Genomic DNA, 16,308 nt, shown 5'->3' with positions numbered 1-16,308 from the left:
AGTTCAACATTGTTCTACAATATCATCTCTTGAACACAACCAGAAAAAAAAAAATCTAGAGTTCATCATCTGTGAAAACTTACTTGGGCTGGGTTGGGAGAGTATTGCTTGTAGACTGGCTTTGAGAAAGGATTCTGAGAATGAGCTGGTGTGCAGTTTTCATGTGTGCATCAGTGGGATCACTTAAACAAAACAAATCTATATGCAAAGGGATCTTGTAGCATCTTTGAGACTGATAGAAAGAAGTTGTAGCATAAGCTTTCATAGACTTGGTATACTTTCTCAGATGCATGGACCAAGTCTACAAAATCCCTTTGCATACTGATTTTCAAGAATAACATAGCTATGTCTCTGAAAACACACCTAGTAATTTCCATCTACTGCTCCAGGAAAACAACAACAACCACCCTAGGGATTCTTTATTGTTGAGCCTCCCCATCCCATCTGGCCTATAACATGGTGCCTCTTAGAGAGACTGGACTATAACCATGGATGTTCCACTTGTACAATAACAACTATGGATGTCTTCTCAGGAGTAAGAATTGCTAAACATAGTGGGTCTTACTCTGAATGAATTAGCACAGGAAGAAGTTGTAGAGTACACTTGTGTTTTTAAATGCTTTCCTATTCACCTGCAGAGTGGAATTGGAAGTGGGAAAGAAGCAAAACCATTGCTGTATCTTTGGTTCAGTTGTCCAGAGGCTGAACAGGACATAGTGTGGAAGATCAATTATTCCCTTGTGTTTTTTTTTAACATTACCTACTAAATCGATGTGACTGTTCTGAAGAATGTAAAAGGTGGTGTCTTGGAAAACTGTGTTGCCAGGGAAAGAAGTAAGGTGATAACAGCCAGATACAACATTTGTACCTGTTTTCCTGCTCTTGTGACTAGAAGCAGCATGGAGAGACTGAACAACCCTCACCCATTCCACCACTTCATCCAACATCAAATTAGCTGAGTGTGGCTCCTAAAAGTAGTGGTTTTGGGTTTTTTTTAATAACACAAATTCTTCCATCTCATATCTTGGTTGACTTTGTTCAAGTTCCAAAGAGGACTCCAGCTCCTGCCAGCATATTCAGGCTGTTGTCCAGCAAGTGGAGTCTCTCTCTTTTTTTTTTTTTGCAACCAGGGTAAGTGGGATAAACATTGATAAAATATCAGGGAAACACACATGTATGAAAGCCTGACATGGTTTTCAAACAGCAGGGAATCACCCCCTTCCTCTAGTATCCTTGACTCCTTCACGGAGCAGCAATTTCCCATGAATGTAAATTTCTGTTCATAGGAAATTGCTGCTCTGCTAATGATTCAAGGATGCTAGAGGTGAGGGGACGATTCCCTGATGTTTCAGAAGCGTGTCAGGCTTTCACACACACGCTTCCCTGACATTTTACCAGCACTTACCCCACAGTAAGTGCTGGTGTAAAAATCCATGTGGCAGAAAAGCAGCTCTGTCTTGAGTGTATAGTCTCAGGTGGTGCCTTGTTACCTTGTCAGTATCCAAATCTCTGTCACTTGTGGTGCAGACTAACATGCAAAATCTAGCTTGACTTTACAATTAAACCTATATTTTCTTTTTAAAAATGTTATAGTATCAGGTGTATCCCTGCCCCACCAGTATTAGAGAAAACTAATCTGGTGTCCTAAACAGAGACAACCAAGATTGATAAATGATAAAGTTCCATGTCCTATATGTATGGTGCATTTATTTACAAAATGATACATACAACAGATGGTAATTCCAGACCTTGGTTCTCCCCCTCCCCCCCAATTTTTTAAATATATAGACAGGTCCTCAACTTGAGGAGACAAAACTCTCAGGAGCAAGTGACGCTCTGCTGTAAACAAGCTGTTCCCAGCCTTTGGACCAAACCAAACCCCAGGAGAGAGAAACAAACAAAGGGCTAAAAGCTTGAGGTGAGCTAACCTGCTAAGTGATAAAGGCAGGTATGGCTTTATCTCCTCCTCAACTGTGCAAACAATAATGGAAAGCCCCCTCAGTTCTCCCAGCTCAGTTTCTGCATTGTTTGCCCTCCTTTATGGCTAGATATGGCTTTACTGGCAGACTGGCTTCAACTGCTGCTTAAAATTATAATAAACCTGTACTACTGTCTTAGTAGTTATGAAATGAGAGAGTCCAAGTAGCTCCAGCAACTGAGGAAACAGAAATGAACTGGCACTGGCTGGGAGGCAGGCAGGAGACTATGGGTGGGTGATGGTGAAGCACTCTCTGCTTTCTAAGCATATGCTGCACTCTTGACATGCAGGGCAACTCTTGGAAAGTTCTTGGAAACTCTTGGAAAGTTGCTTCTGCCCTATCTAGTTCAAACCCCAGCCTGCACACCAGGGACACGGGGACTCCATCAGTTCTGCAGATTGCAGTGCCAGCGACTGATGTTTGGAAGTCTAGGCTGGTGCTTTCAGCATGAAGGATGGCTGTGATGCTGGTGCAAGGTTGGTTCCATCAGCCTCCATATCCCTCTCCCTGTGTTGCTGGGCCCAGTGCCAAATCATGCACAGCAGGGTCACGTCCAGTGATAGTTTAGTGGTATGGAGCTCCTCACTCCTTGAACCCTTGGATGCTGCACAGAATACGCTTCTGATGGCCAGGAAGAGTCACTCCCATTTGCTTCAAGTCCCTTGGAAGAAAGAGGGAGAAGAGGTTAGCTGGGTGTGTGGACAAGACTGCTACCCAATGTTGGATTTCATTAAAGATGTAACATCCCAGAAAACTCAGCTCCAAAACACACCGCAGAAATAAACCAGTTTGAGACCGCTTTAACTGCTCTGGCTCAATGCTAGGAAATCCTGAGAATTGTAGCTTATTGTGACACTGACAGAAGGCTAAATCTCACAAAACTAGTTTCCAGAATTCCATAGCATTGAGACAGGCAGTTAAAGTGGTCTCAAACTGGATTATTTCTGTGGTGTGTTTTGGATGTCAGTCCCTTTGCCCCTGCTCTAAAATTCCAGGTAGAACTGCATTGCTCTAGTCCATTCCTAGAAATATAACTAAGATCAAAGAATAGAACTGAGAAATAAACACTTCAGGGTGCTATCTCACAAAGAAAAGCTGGTAATTGAGTGCAGATGGACACACATAACAGTTTTTCAGAGCCAGAAATATAACTGTTCCGAAAAGAGCTTGTTTATCCGCTGGAGGGGGGGAAAGCTTTATAGAGCTGATTTTGTCTTATTTTGTACTGAAGTACAAAACCAATAAAAGACTCGTTCTGTTAAGGAAAAATCATATGATATAATTGTCTATATGACTGTGGCAACCATAAAGCATCAGACCATTGTGTCAGATGACTCACAATTTGAAAGTGTTCTCGGTTGTCTAAGCTGCAATAATACATTTGAAGTCAGTATTCCAAATGGGGGACTTTCTAGAGCAGGGGTAGGCAACCTGTGGCCCGCGGGCCGGATGCGGCCTGGCGAGGCCTTGGGACCGGCCCCAGCCTGGTCCTGCCGCCGGGGCCTTTGGCGTCTTGTGCAAGGGGCATGGTGGGGCAATTGTCTATAGACGCCTCAGAAACATGCATTTATCTTAACATTTTTTAAAAACCAGCAAATTTTTTCGCGTGTCCTCCATTTTTATTTAAAGTGTCCTCCATTTGAAAATTTTGTCCTACATTTGTCCCAGTTTATTTATTTATTTAATTTTTTGAAAATTATTTAATTATTTATTTTTTGGCCTCAGCCTTCCAGTTGTCTGAGGGATAGCAACCCGGCCCCCGGCTCAAAAGGGTTGCCTACCCCTGTTCTAGAGGGAAAGGGAGGTTGCCATAACTCATCTGGCCATAGATATTTTTAAAAGGCTATGAAACAGGACACTGACCCCTGCTGCTAAGATTCCTATGGAATGAAAAAAGGTTCCTGAAGTTAAAAAAAAAGTGGGGAAATTTCCTGAAGTAAAAAGAAGAGGTCTACTTAGCTATAATATTTTCATTTTAATGAATTAAACTGCAATCCTGCTCACATATTTGAGGGAGGAAGTCCCATGAAAATCAGTAATAATTATTTCTGACTGAATATTTCTTTACAAATATATATCAACCATTTATACCTGAAGATTTCAAATTGGTAAGTAACAATCAAAAATCCAACATAAAATAAACATGCATTTATGGTAACCATTCAATTGATAGTGAAGTCAGACTGAGAAGCTTTGCAAAGATGCCTTTTTCAAGTACCTAAAAATAATTGTTGGTATATTTCTGTTAGCAAGGGTTTCTCATAGACTGGGTTTCTCCATAATGAATAACATACTTTGAATTTTTACTGAGCAGACCCCAGGAGCTGATGGTGCCTTTACAGAGAAGTATAGGATTGTCATAGAATCACAGAGTTGGAAGAGACCACATGGGCCATCCAGTCTAACCCCCTGCCAAGTAGGAATTCACAATCAAAGCACCCCAAAAGATGGCCATCAGCCTCTGTTTAAAGACCTCCAAAGAAGGAGACTCCACCACACTCTGAGGGAGTGTGTCTGACTGCCGAACAGCCCTTACTGTCAGGAAGTTCTTCCTAATGTTGATATGGAATCTGTTTCCTGTAGCTTGCATCCATTGTTCTGTGTTGTAGTCTCTGGAGCAGCAGAAAACAAGCTTGCTCCATCCTTTATCATATCACCTCTTAACTCTCTCTTCTCCAGGCTGAACATACCCAGCTTCCTAAAGTCTTTGTTCATAAGGTATGGTTTCCAAACCCTTCACCATTTTGATGGCCCTCCTCTCGATACACTCCAGCTTCTCAACATCCTTTCTCAATTGTGCCCAGAACTGGACACAGTATTCCAGGTGAGGCCTCACCAAAGCAGAATAGAGCAGAATTGTGTAATACATTGACACACACTCTCTCTCACTCTCTATCTTTTTTTTTTTTTTTTTTGGTGGGGGGGAGGACTTCCCTTTTGCAATATCTTCTTTTTGGTTTTGTTTAGTATTTAGAATACCGTTATGTAAGTATTATCACAACTGTACATACTCTCTTAGTCTGTCCTCTTGTCATTGCTGACTAGGTTTTTGGAGCTGTACAGACATTTGGAAAACCTGTTTGACCAGAGGAAACAGTAAGGGGGCTGTATGTGTGATCAAACTCTTCTGATTCTGCTCTTTGAAAGAAAGAAAAGAAAATCTGTCTTTTGAAGCCTTTCTACCACCTGATTCACAAAATGAGGTTGGGATAGGAATGGCTCTAACTCATCCAAAGTCTTCACAAAACAGCATTACACATGGCTCTGTGTGTGCGCACAAGTGTGAGTCCACGTGAATGTATGTGCATGCTAGACTGCCTCTTTTTGAATTATAGCTTGGGATGCCTCCTATCATATATTAATGTCAGTAAAAGCTTTCCAAAGAGCTGCTGAAGAGCTGGCTGTGAGGCTGCTGTTTCAGGCACAAGATAGAAGAGTTTGTCATTCTGTTTTACTAATTTCTGCATGTATTTAGTCTAGCCATTTAGATGATAAGGAGTGTGGTGTAGTGGTTTGAGCCCTGGGCTGTGACTGTGGAGACCAGGGTTTGAATCCCAGCTCAGCCATGTAAACCCACTAGGTGACCTTGGGGAAGTCACACTCTCTCAGCCTCAGAGGATGGCAATGGCAAACCCCCTCTGAAGAAATTTTTCAAGAAAACCCCATGATAGGTTTGTCTTAGGTTCACCATAAGCCAGAAACCACTTGAAGGCACACAACAACAATAACAACAACAAGAAGAAGAAACCATTAATTGCCAGTCCTATTTCCCCTGCTCTCTGACCAGAACCCAAAAATCAAGGTGGATCAGACTTACTCAGCAGAAAGTTCCAGCACAGACTCCATGGTGTTGAGGCCAGCAGTGCGGAAGTTGAGGATGTAGCGTTTCATGCGGATGGATTCCAACCACTCTGGGATGGACCGATAAGGAATCCCATCAGACCCACTGCAGCTGGGCAGGCGGAGAGTTACCCTGAAGATTAATAAGTGCTGTTTAGATATTTCAAATGGCAGTACCAAGGAAGGTCAGGATCCCTTATCAGTGGAAATGGAAAGAAATGGCTGCCTTTTTCATGGGTAACCTTTTAGGCTGGCCTAAAGAAGCTGCCTTTTCATCTTTTGCATCAGAGGGCATAGGAAATGCTTTTCTTTGTGACCCCAAAACCAGTGTTGCATCAAACAGAGTCCAGTTTGGCACACAAATTCTATGTACAGAATTCTGCTAGCAGAACTAAAACTAAACATACATGGGTCCTTGGTATCTGCTGAGGTTTGGTTCCAGGACCTTCCATGGATACCAAAATCCATGGCTGTTCAAATCCTGTTAAATGCAATGGTGTATTGAAAAAGGCATACCTTATATAAAATAGCTAAATCAAGGTTTGCTGTTTGGAATTTATATCTTTTTGGAATATTTTCAACCCATGGATGGTTGAGTCCGTGGATGAGGAATCCATGGATATGGAGGGCGAACTATAATTTCTACAGGCAGGGGAATGTAGGTGGGAAAAGCCACATAATGCCCCACCACAGCATGGGAGCCCTACAGCTATGATCACCTTGCTTATCACCATCTACCTGGGATCGAAGTCGGCCACAGTTCGAAGTAAATGAGGGCTGGAGATGAAATGGTCCAGCTGAGCATGGATTTCTCGGAAGCGGGGCCTCCGTGTCCGATCATAAGACCAACATACTTTCATGAGCTCGTAGAGGACTGATGGGCAGTCAACAGGTGGGGGAAGCCGGTACCCATCTTCTATGCTCTTCATTACCTGCCCAGATGAAAGAAAGGAAATTGCGTATAAATTGTTGGAAGATTTTTGCATTCTCTTTCCCCCTCCTTAGACAGATAGGGATTTCCTGCATGCAAACTCTGCTCTCCCTCATTCACTACCTTTTAGGGAAGCTAACACACACTCAAAGATTTTCTCCTGCACTGCATGTTACCATTTTCCTCCTCTCTCAATTTTCTTTGGAAAGATGGCGAGATAACTAGTTTGTTTATCTGGACTATTTACTAGCTAGATTAGGATATAGCCTCTATTGGGATTAAAGCCATTAGTAAACTTTTGTTTGAACTACTAGCTACTTGTGTTGTTTTTTGAGTCTCAGTCTTAGGGAAGCATAGACAAGAGCACATTTCTGCTACTCTGCTGATTTAAAGCTAGACCCTAACAGGCTTGGCTTTGACATTTTTGATACTTAAATATTTTTGTTTCCTTTGCAAAGGCTAAGGAAACTTAAATTATCCTACAAAAATGCCTTAGTAAAAACAGTCAGAAGCTGGAATTCCTAAAAGGCTCCCTTTTTCTTAAATGTGTTAAATCCAGATATAGGAATCCTTTGAAATTAGGACTGTAACATTTAGCCACTTAGATCAATGAGTTAAAATCAAGTAAGAACTCTTGATATTTTAACTTTTTCTTTTAATTCAAATACTTGTAAAACCTTTAGATTAAAAGTGCTATTATCCAGAGAATGTGGATTGCTGCTTTTTTAAAATTACACCTAAGAGAGCCCTTATAAATTTTCTTTCTTTCTTTCTTTCTTTCTTTCTTTCTTTCTTTCTTCTGGATCCAGTAATACTTGCCTGTAGTTGAAAGGGCTCCTTCCTTTTGCAAAATGTTTTTGATCCAGCAGAGTATGTATGTATGTATGTATGTATGTATTAATTGAATGGATTTATAGCATGCCTTTGTCGAAAAATGGAATTCAGTTCCTCCACTGGCTCAGTCCGGGAGTAATGGCCTGGTGGTTGGTCCCAGCTAGAGTAAACTCACTTAATCAGCTATTGAGCACATAGGTAAATCCCATCAGTTCAAAGAGTCTACTCCAGTTAGGACAAAGACGACGGTTTGTGCCATTGTCTTCTCTGCTCTGGAGGGTTGAAGGACCTTTCATGACCGTGGGAGAGGTGCTGCTAGGGACTGAAGAGGGATGAGCAAAGATCAACTCCATCCGGCTTCATCTTTCAGCCAGTGGAAGTGTTCTGAATGGAACTGTGCTTGGGCATGTTTATTTATTTATATCCCGACTTTCTCCCAAGATGGGATTCAAGGCAGCTTACAACAACTGCAAAAAGATTAAACTAAAACATTAGTTTACAAAAATTAAAAAAAGAATTGAACAATATTATTTTGGGGGAAAATGATTAGAAAGAGTTTAAGACACTAAGAAATATTTAAAACATCCCACCAGTGGAATTAAACTCAGGATCAAACCTAATGTTTCTCCGACTTATGGAAATTTATGCTGGTGTAATTACTGAATAATTGGCTAGAGTGCATAATCAACTGATGGTGCTCTTTTTAGTTGGGCTGCCCATCTATGGTTCCTTGATGACACCAAGAGGTTAGTACAGGAAGGAGCTTGGGCCTGAAGAAACTAGAAGCACATGATCACTGTTATGGGAAGTTCTGAAGTAACAGCTCCACTTTTGGGGGTTGATGGTGGTCATGGAATGGCTGGCTTGGTAGGCAGTACTTCTTTTTAGTCTCTCACCTCCTGATTGGTCATATCCCCATATGGCTTGTCACCATAAGACAACACCTCCCACATAACAATGCCAAAACTCCAGACATCACTGGCAGAGGTGAAGATCCGATGGGCAATGGCTTCAGGAGCTGTCCAGCGGATGGGGATCTTGCCACCCTGTGAAAAGAAAGCTTGCAAACGAAATGGAAATGGCTATTTTGCCTCTACAAGCTGTGAGAGCTGTTTCCCTCTAAACTGAAATGCAATTATTTGACCACGTTATAAGGTATCTTCACAGTTTCAAGACTGATATCAGTCTTTGCTCATAATAAGATTTATCACATAGATATAAACATTATATGTAAAGAGAACCATGTGGGATGCTTCTTTATATGAAGGATAATTTACAAGAGAGAAAAAAATCTAGTTCTAAGTGGGTCAATAAACTAGCATCCTAGTAGGGTTCTCTTGCATGCATCCTGTCTCTTTATAAAACTTCTATGGTTTGCAGGGTTTTTTTTGTTTGTTTTTGGTATAATCCTGCATATGTTCTAGTCAACGATGTTCCTTTCCTATTGGCTTGTTTCTACATTTACCTTTGTTTCATAAGTCCCTTCGACGTCATTTTCCAATATCCTAGAAAGGCCAAAATCTGACACTTTGCACAGAAGGCAATGAGATACCAGGATGTTGCGAGCAGCCAAGTCCCGGTGTACATAGTTGCGGTCTGACAAGTAGGTCATCCCTGAGGCAATACCCTGCAGCATTGTCACCAGCTGCACAGCACTGAACTTGTCCATGTTCTCCTGAAAGGCATGGAAGAGGCAAAAGATAAGTCTTCTGACTGTGCCTGGTTGTTTGCCTCATAGCTCAGAAAGAAGCTTTGAATTATTGTCCAGCAGAAAACCCCATAATATGTTTACCTTCGAGTTGCCATAAATCAGAAATGACTTGAAAGTACACAACAACAAATGGCTAGAAACAAACTGGCAGCCAGCAGAGTGGTTTCAACAGGAGCACTGCATGGTCTCTGTAACCTGCCCTGGTTAATAGTCTGGCTGCAGCTATTTGGATCAACTGGAGTTTCTGAACACTCTTCAAAGGCAGCCACAAGTACAGCGTGTTACAGTAGTCCAAACAGGACATAACTAAGGCATGTACCACCATGGCTAGATCTTCAAGGAACAGGTGCCGTTGCTACACAAGCTTTAAATGTGCAAAAGCACTTCTGGTCACTGCAGAAACCTGGGTTCCAGGTTCCCAGGCTTCCAGTTTCTAAAATGAGTTTAGGAATATCTCTGAATTGTGAGCCCATTTCATAGAATCATAGAGTTGGAAGAGACAACAAGGGCCATCCAGTCCAACCCTCTGCCATGCAGGTAATCACAATCAAAGCATCCCCGACAGATGGCCATCCAACCTCTGTTTGAAGACCTCTAAGGAAGGAGACTTCACTACACTTCGAGGGAGTTTGTTCCACTGTCAAACAGCCCTTACTGTCAGGAAGTTCCTCCTAATGTTGAGGTGGAATCTCTTTTCCTGCAGCTTGAATCCATTGCTCCGGGTCCTAGTCTCTGGAGCAGCAGAAAACAAGCTTGCTCCCTCCTCATATGACATCTCTTCAAATATTTAAACAGGGCTATCATATCACCTCTTAACCTTCTCTTCTCCAGGCTAAACATATCCAGCTCCCTAAGTCGTTCCTCATAGGGCATGGTTTCCAGACCTTTCACCATTTTAGTCACTCTCCTTTGGACACGCTCCAGTTTCTCAATGTCCTTTTTGAATTGTGGTGCCCAGAACTGGTCACAGTATTCCAGGTGGGGCCTGACCAGAGCAGAATAGAGTGGCACTATTACTTCCCTGGATCTAGACACTATACCTCTATTGATGCATTGGCCTTGTTAGCTGCCACATCACACTGTTGACTCATGTTCAACTTGTGGTCTACTTGGACTCCTAGATCCCTTTCACACGTAGTTTCATTCAGCCAGTTGTCCCCCATCCTATATCTGTGCTTTTCATTTTTCTGCCCTAAGTGTAGTACCTTACATTTCTCCGTGTTAAATTTCATTTTGTTAGCTTTGGCCCAGTTTTCTAGTCTGTTCAGGTCATTTTGAATCTTGATCCTGTCCTCTGGAGTATTAGCTACTCCTCCTAATTTTGTGTCATCTGCAAATTTGATAAGTATTCCCCCAATTTTGTCATCCAAACCATTGATAAAGATATTGAATAGAACTGGCCTGAGGACAGAGCCTTGTGGGACCCCACTGGTCACTTCTCTTCTTCAGGAGAGTAAAGTAATCCCATCTAACACAGGGTGAATCCCTATTCCCTGATCAGCATGGGGGACAAAACAGAATCTTGAGGGATCCCATATATCAATGGACAGATCAATGGTTGTCCCCCAGCAACACCTTCAGGGTTTGCCCATTTAGAAAGGAACAGAACCACTGAAAAACAGTACCTCAAAGTCCCATCCCAGCAAGGCAGTCTAGAAGGATACTGGAGGTGATAGTATCAAAAACTGCTGAGAGGTCCAGCAGGACCAACTCCCCCTGTCCAGTTCCCTGTGTGGTTCATCTACCAAGACAACCAAAGCTATCTCTGTCCCATAGCCAGGCCTGAAACCAGATCAAAATGGATCTAGATAATCAATTTCATCCAGAAACCTCCTGAGGGCCACCACATGCTCCAATACCTTGTTCAAAAATGGTAGGTTGGATACTGACTGATAATAAACGGATAATCCCTCCATTATAGAGGGATTCAGAGTTGGCTTTTTCAATAAAGGCTTCACAACTACTTCCTTTAGGCAAGTTGGAAGGCTGCCTTGTTGTAGGGAGGCATAGATGATCCCCTTCACCCACTCAGCCAGTTCCCCTCTTGCCTATTTGATAAACCATGAAGGACAAGGGTCTAACATACATGTGGTGGCTCTCACCTCTCCAAGGATCCTGCCCACATCCTCAGGCTGTTCAAATTGAAAAAGTATCCATTACTAGTGGACAAACAATATATATTGTTTTGAAACAAGGATTGAGGTATGAAAAGGTTATGTGTGGAAGGAATAGTATGAAGCAAGAAAAATGACTATCCTCAATACAGTTTTTTAAAAAAGATATTTGAAGATGGGGATGGATTATATTCATTGAACATACCACTCCACAATGTGGAGTATAGCTGTGGCTATAAAAGAGCTATTGTACTTCCCCAGTCTTGACAGTATGGTGGAAAAGGTGGAAATTACTTATGATCTCACAGATCTCCATTACAATGAAAATCTATTATTGGGATACAACAAGGGCATTCTCCAATCCCATTGGTGGTGCAGATCTATGGTGAGATTGCCCTCATCTTTCGACAGATCTCCACAACAGGCATCAATGCAGTGTTTACAGAGAAGAATTTTACAATGGAGCAGGGGAACTCCAGATGGTATTTGCCTGTCTGTAAATGTAAATGTAAAAGGGTTGGGTGGGTGGAAGACTACTCCGCCACTATTAGCAGTATGGACTGGGACAGTCCAGGCACAGGTTTTCCAGCACAGAGAATACTAGGCCTAGGTGACTGACAAATCTCTGCAACAAGTCAAATTCCAGGACCTTACCCGTAAGAATGTATCAAGGGCCCCATTATCCATGTATTCTGTGATGATCATCATTGGGCTTCCTAGAGGACGAAGGTTGAGGAAAAACAAATTACTTCAGGCTCCTTCATGTTGCCCCCATCTTCCTTTCTTTCTCTTTGTTATAGGCTCTTTGACTTTATCCCAGTCTGAATAGGATGTTCATTTTCACTTGTTTGAATAAAGCTTCTGTTCATAGAATCAGACTGTGTAGCACTCTAGCCTAGCACTATACCTTCTAGCAGTAGCTTTCTAAAGTCACCTCTCATGACCTTGGTCACTTCAGTTACGCTCTTACGTTTTGTGACAACTCCCTCCAAGCGGACAATATTTTGGTGATTAAACTGGCCCATGATTGTTGCCTCACGGAGAAAGTTCCACCATGTGGAATCTGAGTAACTTGACTTCAAGGTCTTGATGGCTACAACGATACGCTCCTTCCCTGGGAAGCACAGAGTCCCACGATAGACCTCACCGAACTCTCCTGTGGATGTTAAAAAGAAAAGACAAGGGATGCAGAAAAATGGAGACAGGGAATTCCCCAAGACAAAGATGGCAAGACCTAGTGACACTCACCTTCACCAATAACATTCTCAATGTTGACAAGGGATGGGTCCAGCTCTTTTGTGAACTCCAGGACTCCCCTGCTGGGATCCTCGTAGGGTTGGAGGTCTACATATGGTTTCAACCAGATCTCATCTGTAACGAGAGACATTGATATAAATTATTTTGAGCACAACGATTTTATGGGGCAGGAAGTGTGTTGACTCCATTGACACAAAAAAGAGAAGAATTGACTTCAAACCCTAGCTGTAAGCATACTGGACAGGAAGTAATTCACTGCAATAAATGGCAAGTGCTCAGGGTGACCAGATGTCCTAACCTCAGAGGAGGACAAAGCACTGCAAACTGCAAGATATTCAAGGAAAGTGTAGGACATTACAAAATAAAAGCTAAAGGCACTCATATAAAAGTAAATTCGTATTTCTTAGTTGTGCTCAAAATGGAGGACTTATTCAAATTCCTCCTGGACCGAAGGTTGAAATGTAGGATGTGTCCTGGAAAAGGATGACGTTGGGTCACCCTGCAAGTTCCTTCCAGTACCCATGCTTTAGAGACACCAGCCTGAAGTAGCACATACGAGGGAAACAGAGGTGAGGGAATGGACTGAGAAAGTCTGCAGTAAAGGTTTATAGCCACCAAAGAAGGACTGCTCAAGGCCTGGGCATCTTTCCTAAATGTGCATCTTTCATTACCATTTCTTAAAGGCTTTAGAACTTCTATGTAAAAATATATGTAGACAGTCACGTTTAGTTGCTTCTGCTTTCTAATGTTGTGGCCAGAAATGCAATGGGATGGCACAGCAGACATATGGTATTCAATGTTTCAAAATTACACTCGTTTTATTTTATTAATGCAATTTCATTACTACCTTACTTTTATTTAAGTGCACTGGATTAATTACGTTTAGGTGTTTGCATTTTCACATTGAATTAGGATGACCCCTTTTACCTTAACCAGTGCTGCCTTTGATAAACTACTACCTCTGTCTCTCTGGCTATGGTTCTGGAGAAAAATATTCTTTAAAAATATCACTCAAGTTCTGTGGACTGCCCTTCTTATTCGAACCTAGTGTTTTATACGTGGTGTTGATCTCATCTGCCTAGCATGAAACAGACTCAACACCTGATTCCTGAAAGTTTTGCTGCAGATGAAAGACTCAAAGATCATAATAGCAGCAGTTTTAGAATAGAAGCCACTGCTACCAGCAGGGTTGAGTGGCACTTCACTGCCCATTTTACTACATTAATTCCCCTCCTTTCTATCTGTCACTTCTCAAATATACATTTCTCTTTGCAAAGAAAGAAAATATTCTCTTTGGAGTCCAAGTAGAAAAGACATTGGCTGGAAACATGGATATAACCCTCCCTTCTCTCTGAACCATGGGGAGTTTCTTGCTATGCACACAGGCCTTCAAGCTCCATTTCCAGGCTGCATGTTGTTTTGATGACAGATTGCCTAAGCCAGTTACCTACATGTTTGCCATTTCCTGACCTAAAGGTCTCACCTCGGTTGTAGCCAGAGTGTTTTTGGCATGGCCGTGCTCGATGATGATGTGCTTGCCTGAAAGGAACAAGAATAAACATCAAGATGAAAGCTGTGACCCTGCACAGACTGGAACAAAGCAAAATACCAGTGTCAGGAGGACTCTGCCCCAAACCCCACCTCTATACTGTTTTTACACTTGGAAAATGCCATCTCTACCTTCGCCGGTAAATGATGAGTCCTGCAACCAGACCAATGAACAGTAAGACACCAAAGATAATGCAGACAATCACCCCTCCAGAAGGCATTCCAGTGTCTGAAAAGAGAAAGGACGGGTTACAGATCCAGTTCTAGAATAGCCCTATTTATATACATATGTGAAAGCCCATTTATTCACCATATGATGGAGCAATGTGATACCTTATTAACCCCTGGCACTAGAATGAAATGTGGAAGAGTCCTCTGTGCATATAACCCAGCATACAACAATGCACAACTCACAAATTCCATTACTTAGAGTAAGGACTTTTGTTAATTGGGTTTATGTGAGTCACACTACGTTTCTCCTAAATCAGTGATTCCCAAACACTGTTTTGGACTTGAGCTCCCCCTGACAGTTGGCCAAATTGGCTGAGGTAAAGTTCAAAACACCCAGAGGATCACAGTTTGGGAACCACTGTCTAGGTGCTAACAGTGTTTCCCAACTTTAGTAGTCCAGGTTTTCTGAACATCAATTCCCAGAAGCCCCGTCAGTTTAAAACAGTCAGGAATTCTGGGAGCTGAACTCCAAAACCTCTGAAGGACCAAAGCTTGGAAAACGCTGTGCTAAGTGAACCTCAACAGCACAAACATAATAGAGCCCCCAAAAGTATGCATGTGAGCAAAACTGAGCTCAGAAAATCTACATTTCTCAATACAATTTCTAAATCCCTACAGTCTGTAGTCTTGAGTTCTGATAGTATTAAAAACCCAACACACACTAATCATATACACCTGACAGCCAAGTACAGTGGGCTCTTGGTATCTGCTGGGGTTTGGTTCCAGAATCCCTGATGGATATCAAAATCTGTGGATGCTCAAGTCCCATTAAATACAATGGCATAGTAAAATAGTGTCCCTAATATAAAATGGCAAAATCAAGGTTTGCTTTTTGGAATTTATATATTTTTTGAATATTTTCAAGCTGCAGACGCTACAATCCGTGCGTACAGAGGGTCAACTGTAGTTTGCCCTGGCTATGTTGTTTCCCTCCTATTTGTACTGAAGTTCTTGATCTATAAGGTCATTAGAAGGACTGGTGGAGAGGGACAGTTACAAAGAGTATATTCAACATATAAATACTAAATGCATATCCAAAATGCTATATTTAGTGTTCAAAATGCCTTCCTGAGAGCCACTTATAAGTGGGTGGTTTGGCCAGATCCCAATTATACTCTCATTAATACGGAGTACTGCATGGGTATTTTTTCCAAGTCTGTACACTGTTTCTACTCTTGGACTCCATTTTGAGTCTTTTTTCTTTTTTTCTTTGAAACCACAATTGGCAGTTTTCTCTGTTCCTGTTTTCCAAATGTGTTTGCTTATTTATCTTGCTTCAGTGGAGACAAGATGGGTGTCAGAGAAGCATCATACTACAATTGTGTTTGGTACAGACAGTTACACTATATATTCAACAAGAAAAAAAATATATAACATGTGAAAAGACTGTGAACAGCCCCAACTTTGCAGGAGGTAGCCACTGGTTTGCATCTCCAAGGAAGTTTTTTTCCTGCAACCAAGATCTGAAATCATTCCTATTTTTTTTAACTATGAAGACTATTTGTCTGATTGTTTGTTTCATACTATTTTAGGTTATCCTTCCACAAAATCCTCTGTAACATGGCCAAACCATGTTTTGTTTACACAGTTTTTTAAAACACAAGTCTCTTGCAAATAACATTTCAGTAATAATAAAGTATGCTTAAATATTGTAGGGTTTTAAGTAGAGTGTATAGTAGAGATATAATAGGGGGACATATGTGAAAATTAGACAGATCTGAAAATAAGATGCACTACCAAGTCTCATGTACTTGTGGAACATACTTGAGGCATATGTATCACCAGCCATTTAAACTATGATAAGTGTATCTTGCCCTTCCCACTTCATTCTTTAGCGCAGGAATAGAGAAACTGTAGGCCACA

The 16,308-nt window shown here is 41.7% G+C and overlaps 1 protein-coding gene across 1 annotated transcript in view; it reads right to left on the bottom strand.

Annotated features, from left to right (window-relative positions):
- Window positions 1–1,690: 1,690 nt before the first annotated feature.
- Window positions 1,691–16,308, bottom strand: part of EPHA1 (EPH receptor A1) — a 23,930-nt gene continuing 9,312 nt past the window's right edge. Inside the window, exons 2-11 of the mRNA XM_042451317.1 lie at window positions 14,347–14,443; window positions 14,150–14,205; window positions 12,658–12,780; window positions 12,380–12,565; window positions 12,064–12,125; window positions 9,050–9,259; window positions 8,481–8,630; window positions 6,558–6,751; window positions 5,797–5,952; window positions 1,691–2,640 (exon numbers count right to left, since the gene is read on the bottom strand). Of these exons, the coding sequence (XP_042307251.1) occupies window positions 2,562–2,640; window positions 5,797–5,952; window positions 6,558–6,751; window positions 8,481–8,630; window positions 9,050–9,259; window positions 12,064–12,125; window positions 12,380–12,565; window positions 12,658–12,780; window positions 14,150–14,205; window positions 14,347–14,443 (1,313 nt within the window). The 3' untranslated portion in view covers window positions 1,691–2,561. The remainder of the gene's footprint in view (window positions 2,641–5,796; window positions 5,953–6,557; window positions 6,752–8,480; window positions 8,631–9,049; window positions 9,260–12,063; window positions 12,126–12,379; window positions 12,566–12,657; window positions 12,781–14,149; window positions 14,206–14,346; window positions 14,444–16,308) is intronic.

This window comes from Sceloporus undulatus, chromosome 2 (assembly GCF_019175285.1).
Source record: "Sceloporus undulatus isolate JIND9_A2432 ecotype Alabama chromosome 2, SceUnd_v1.1, whole genome shotgun sequence".
Taxonomy (NCBI): Eukaryota; Metazoa; Chordata; class Lepidosauria; order Squamata; family Phrynosomatidae; genus Sceloporus; species Sceloporus undulatus.
The sequence above is the reverse complement of the archived record's forward strand: the minus strand, read 5'-3'. Positions and strand labels throughout refer to the sequence as shown.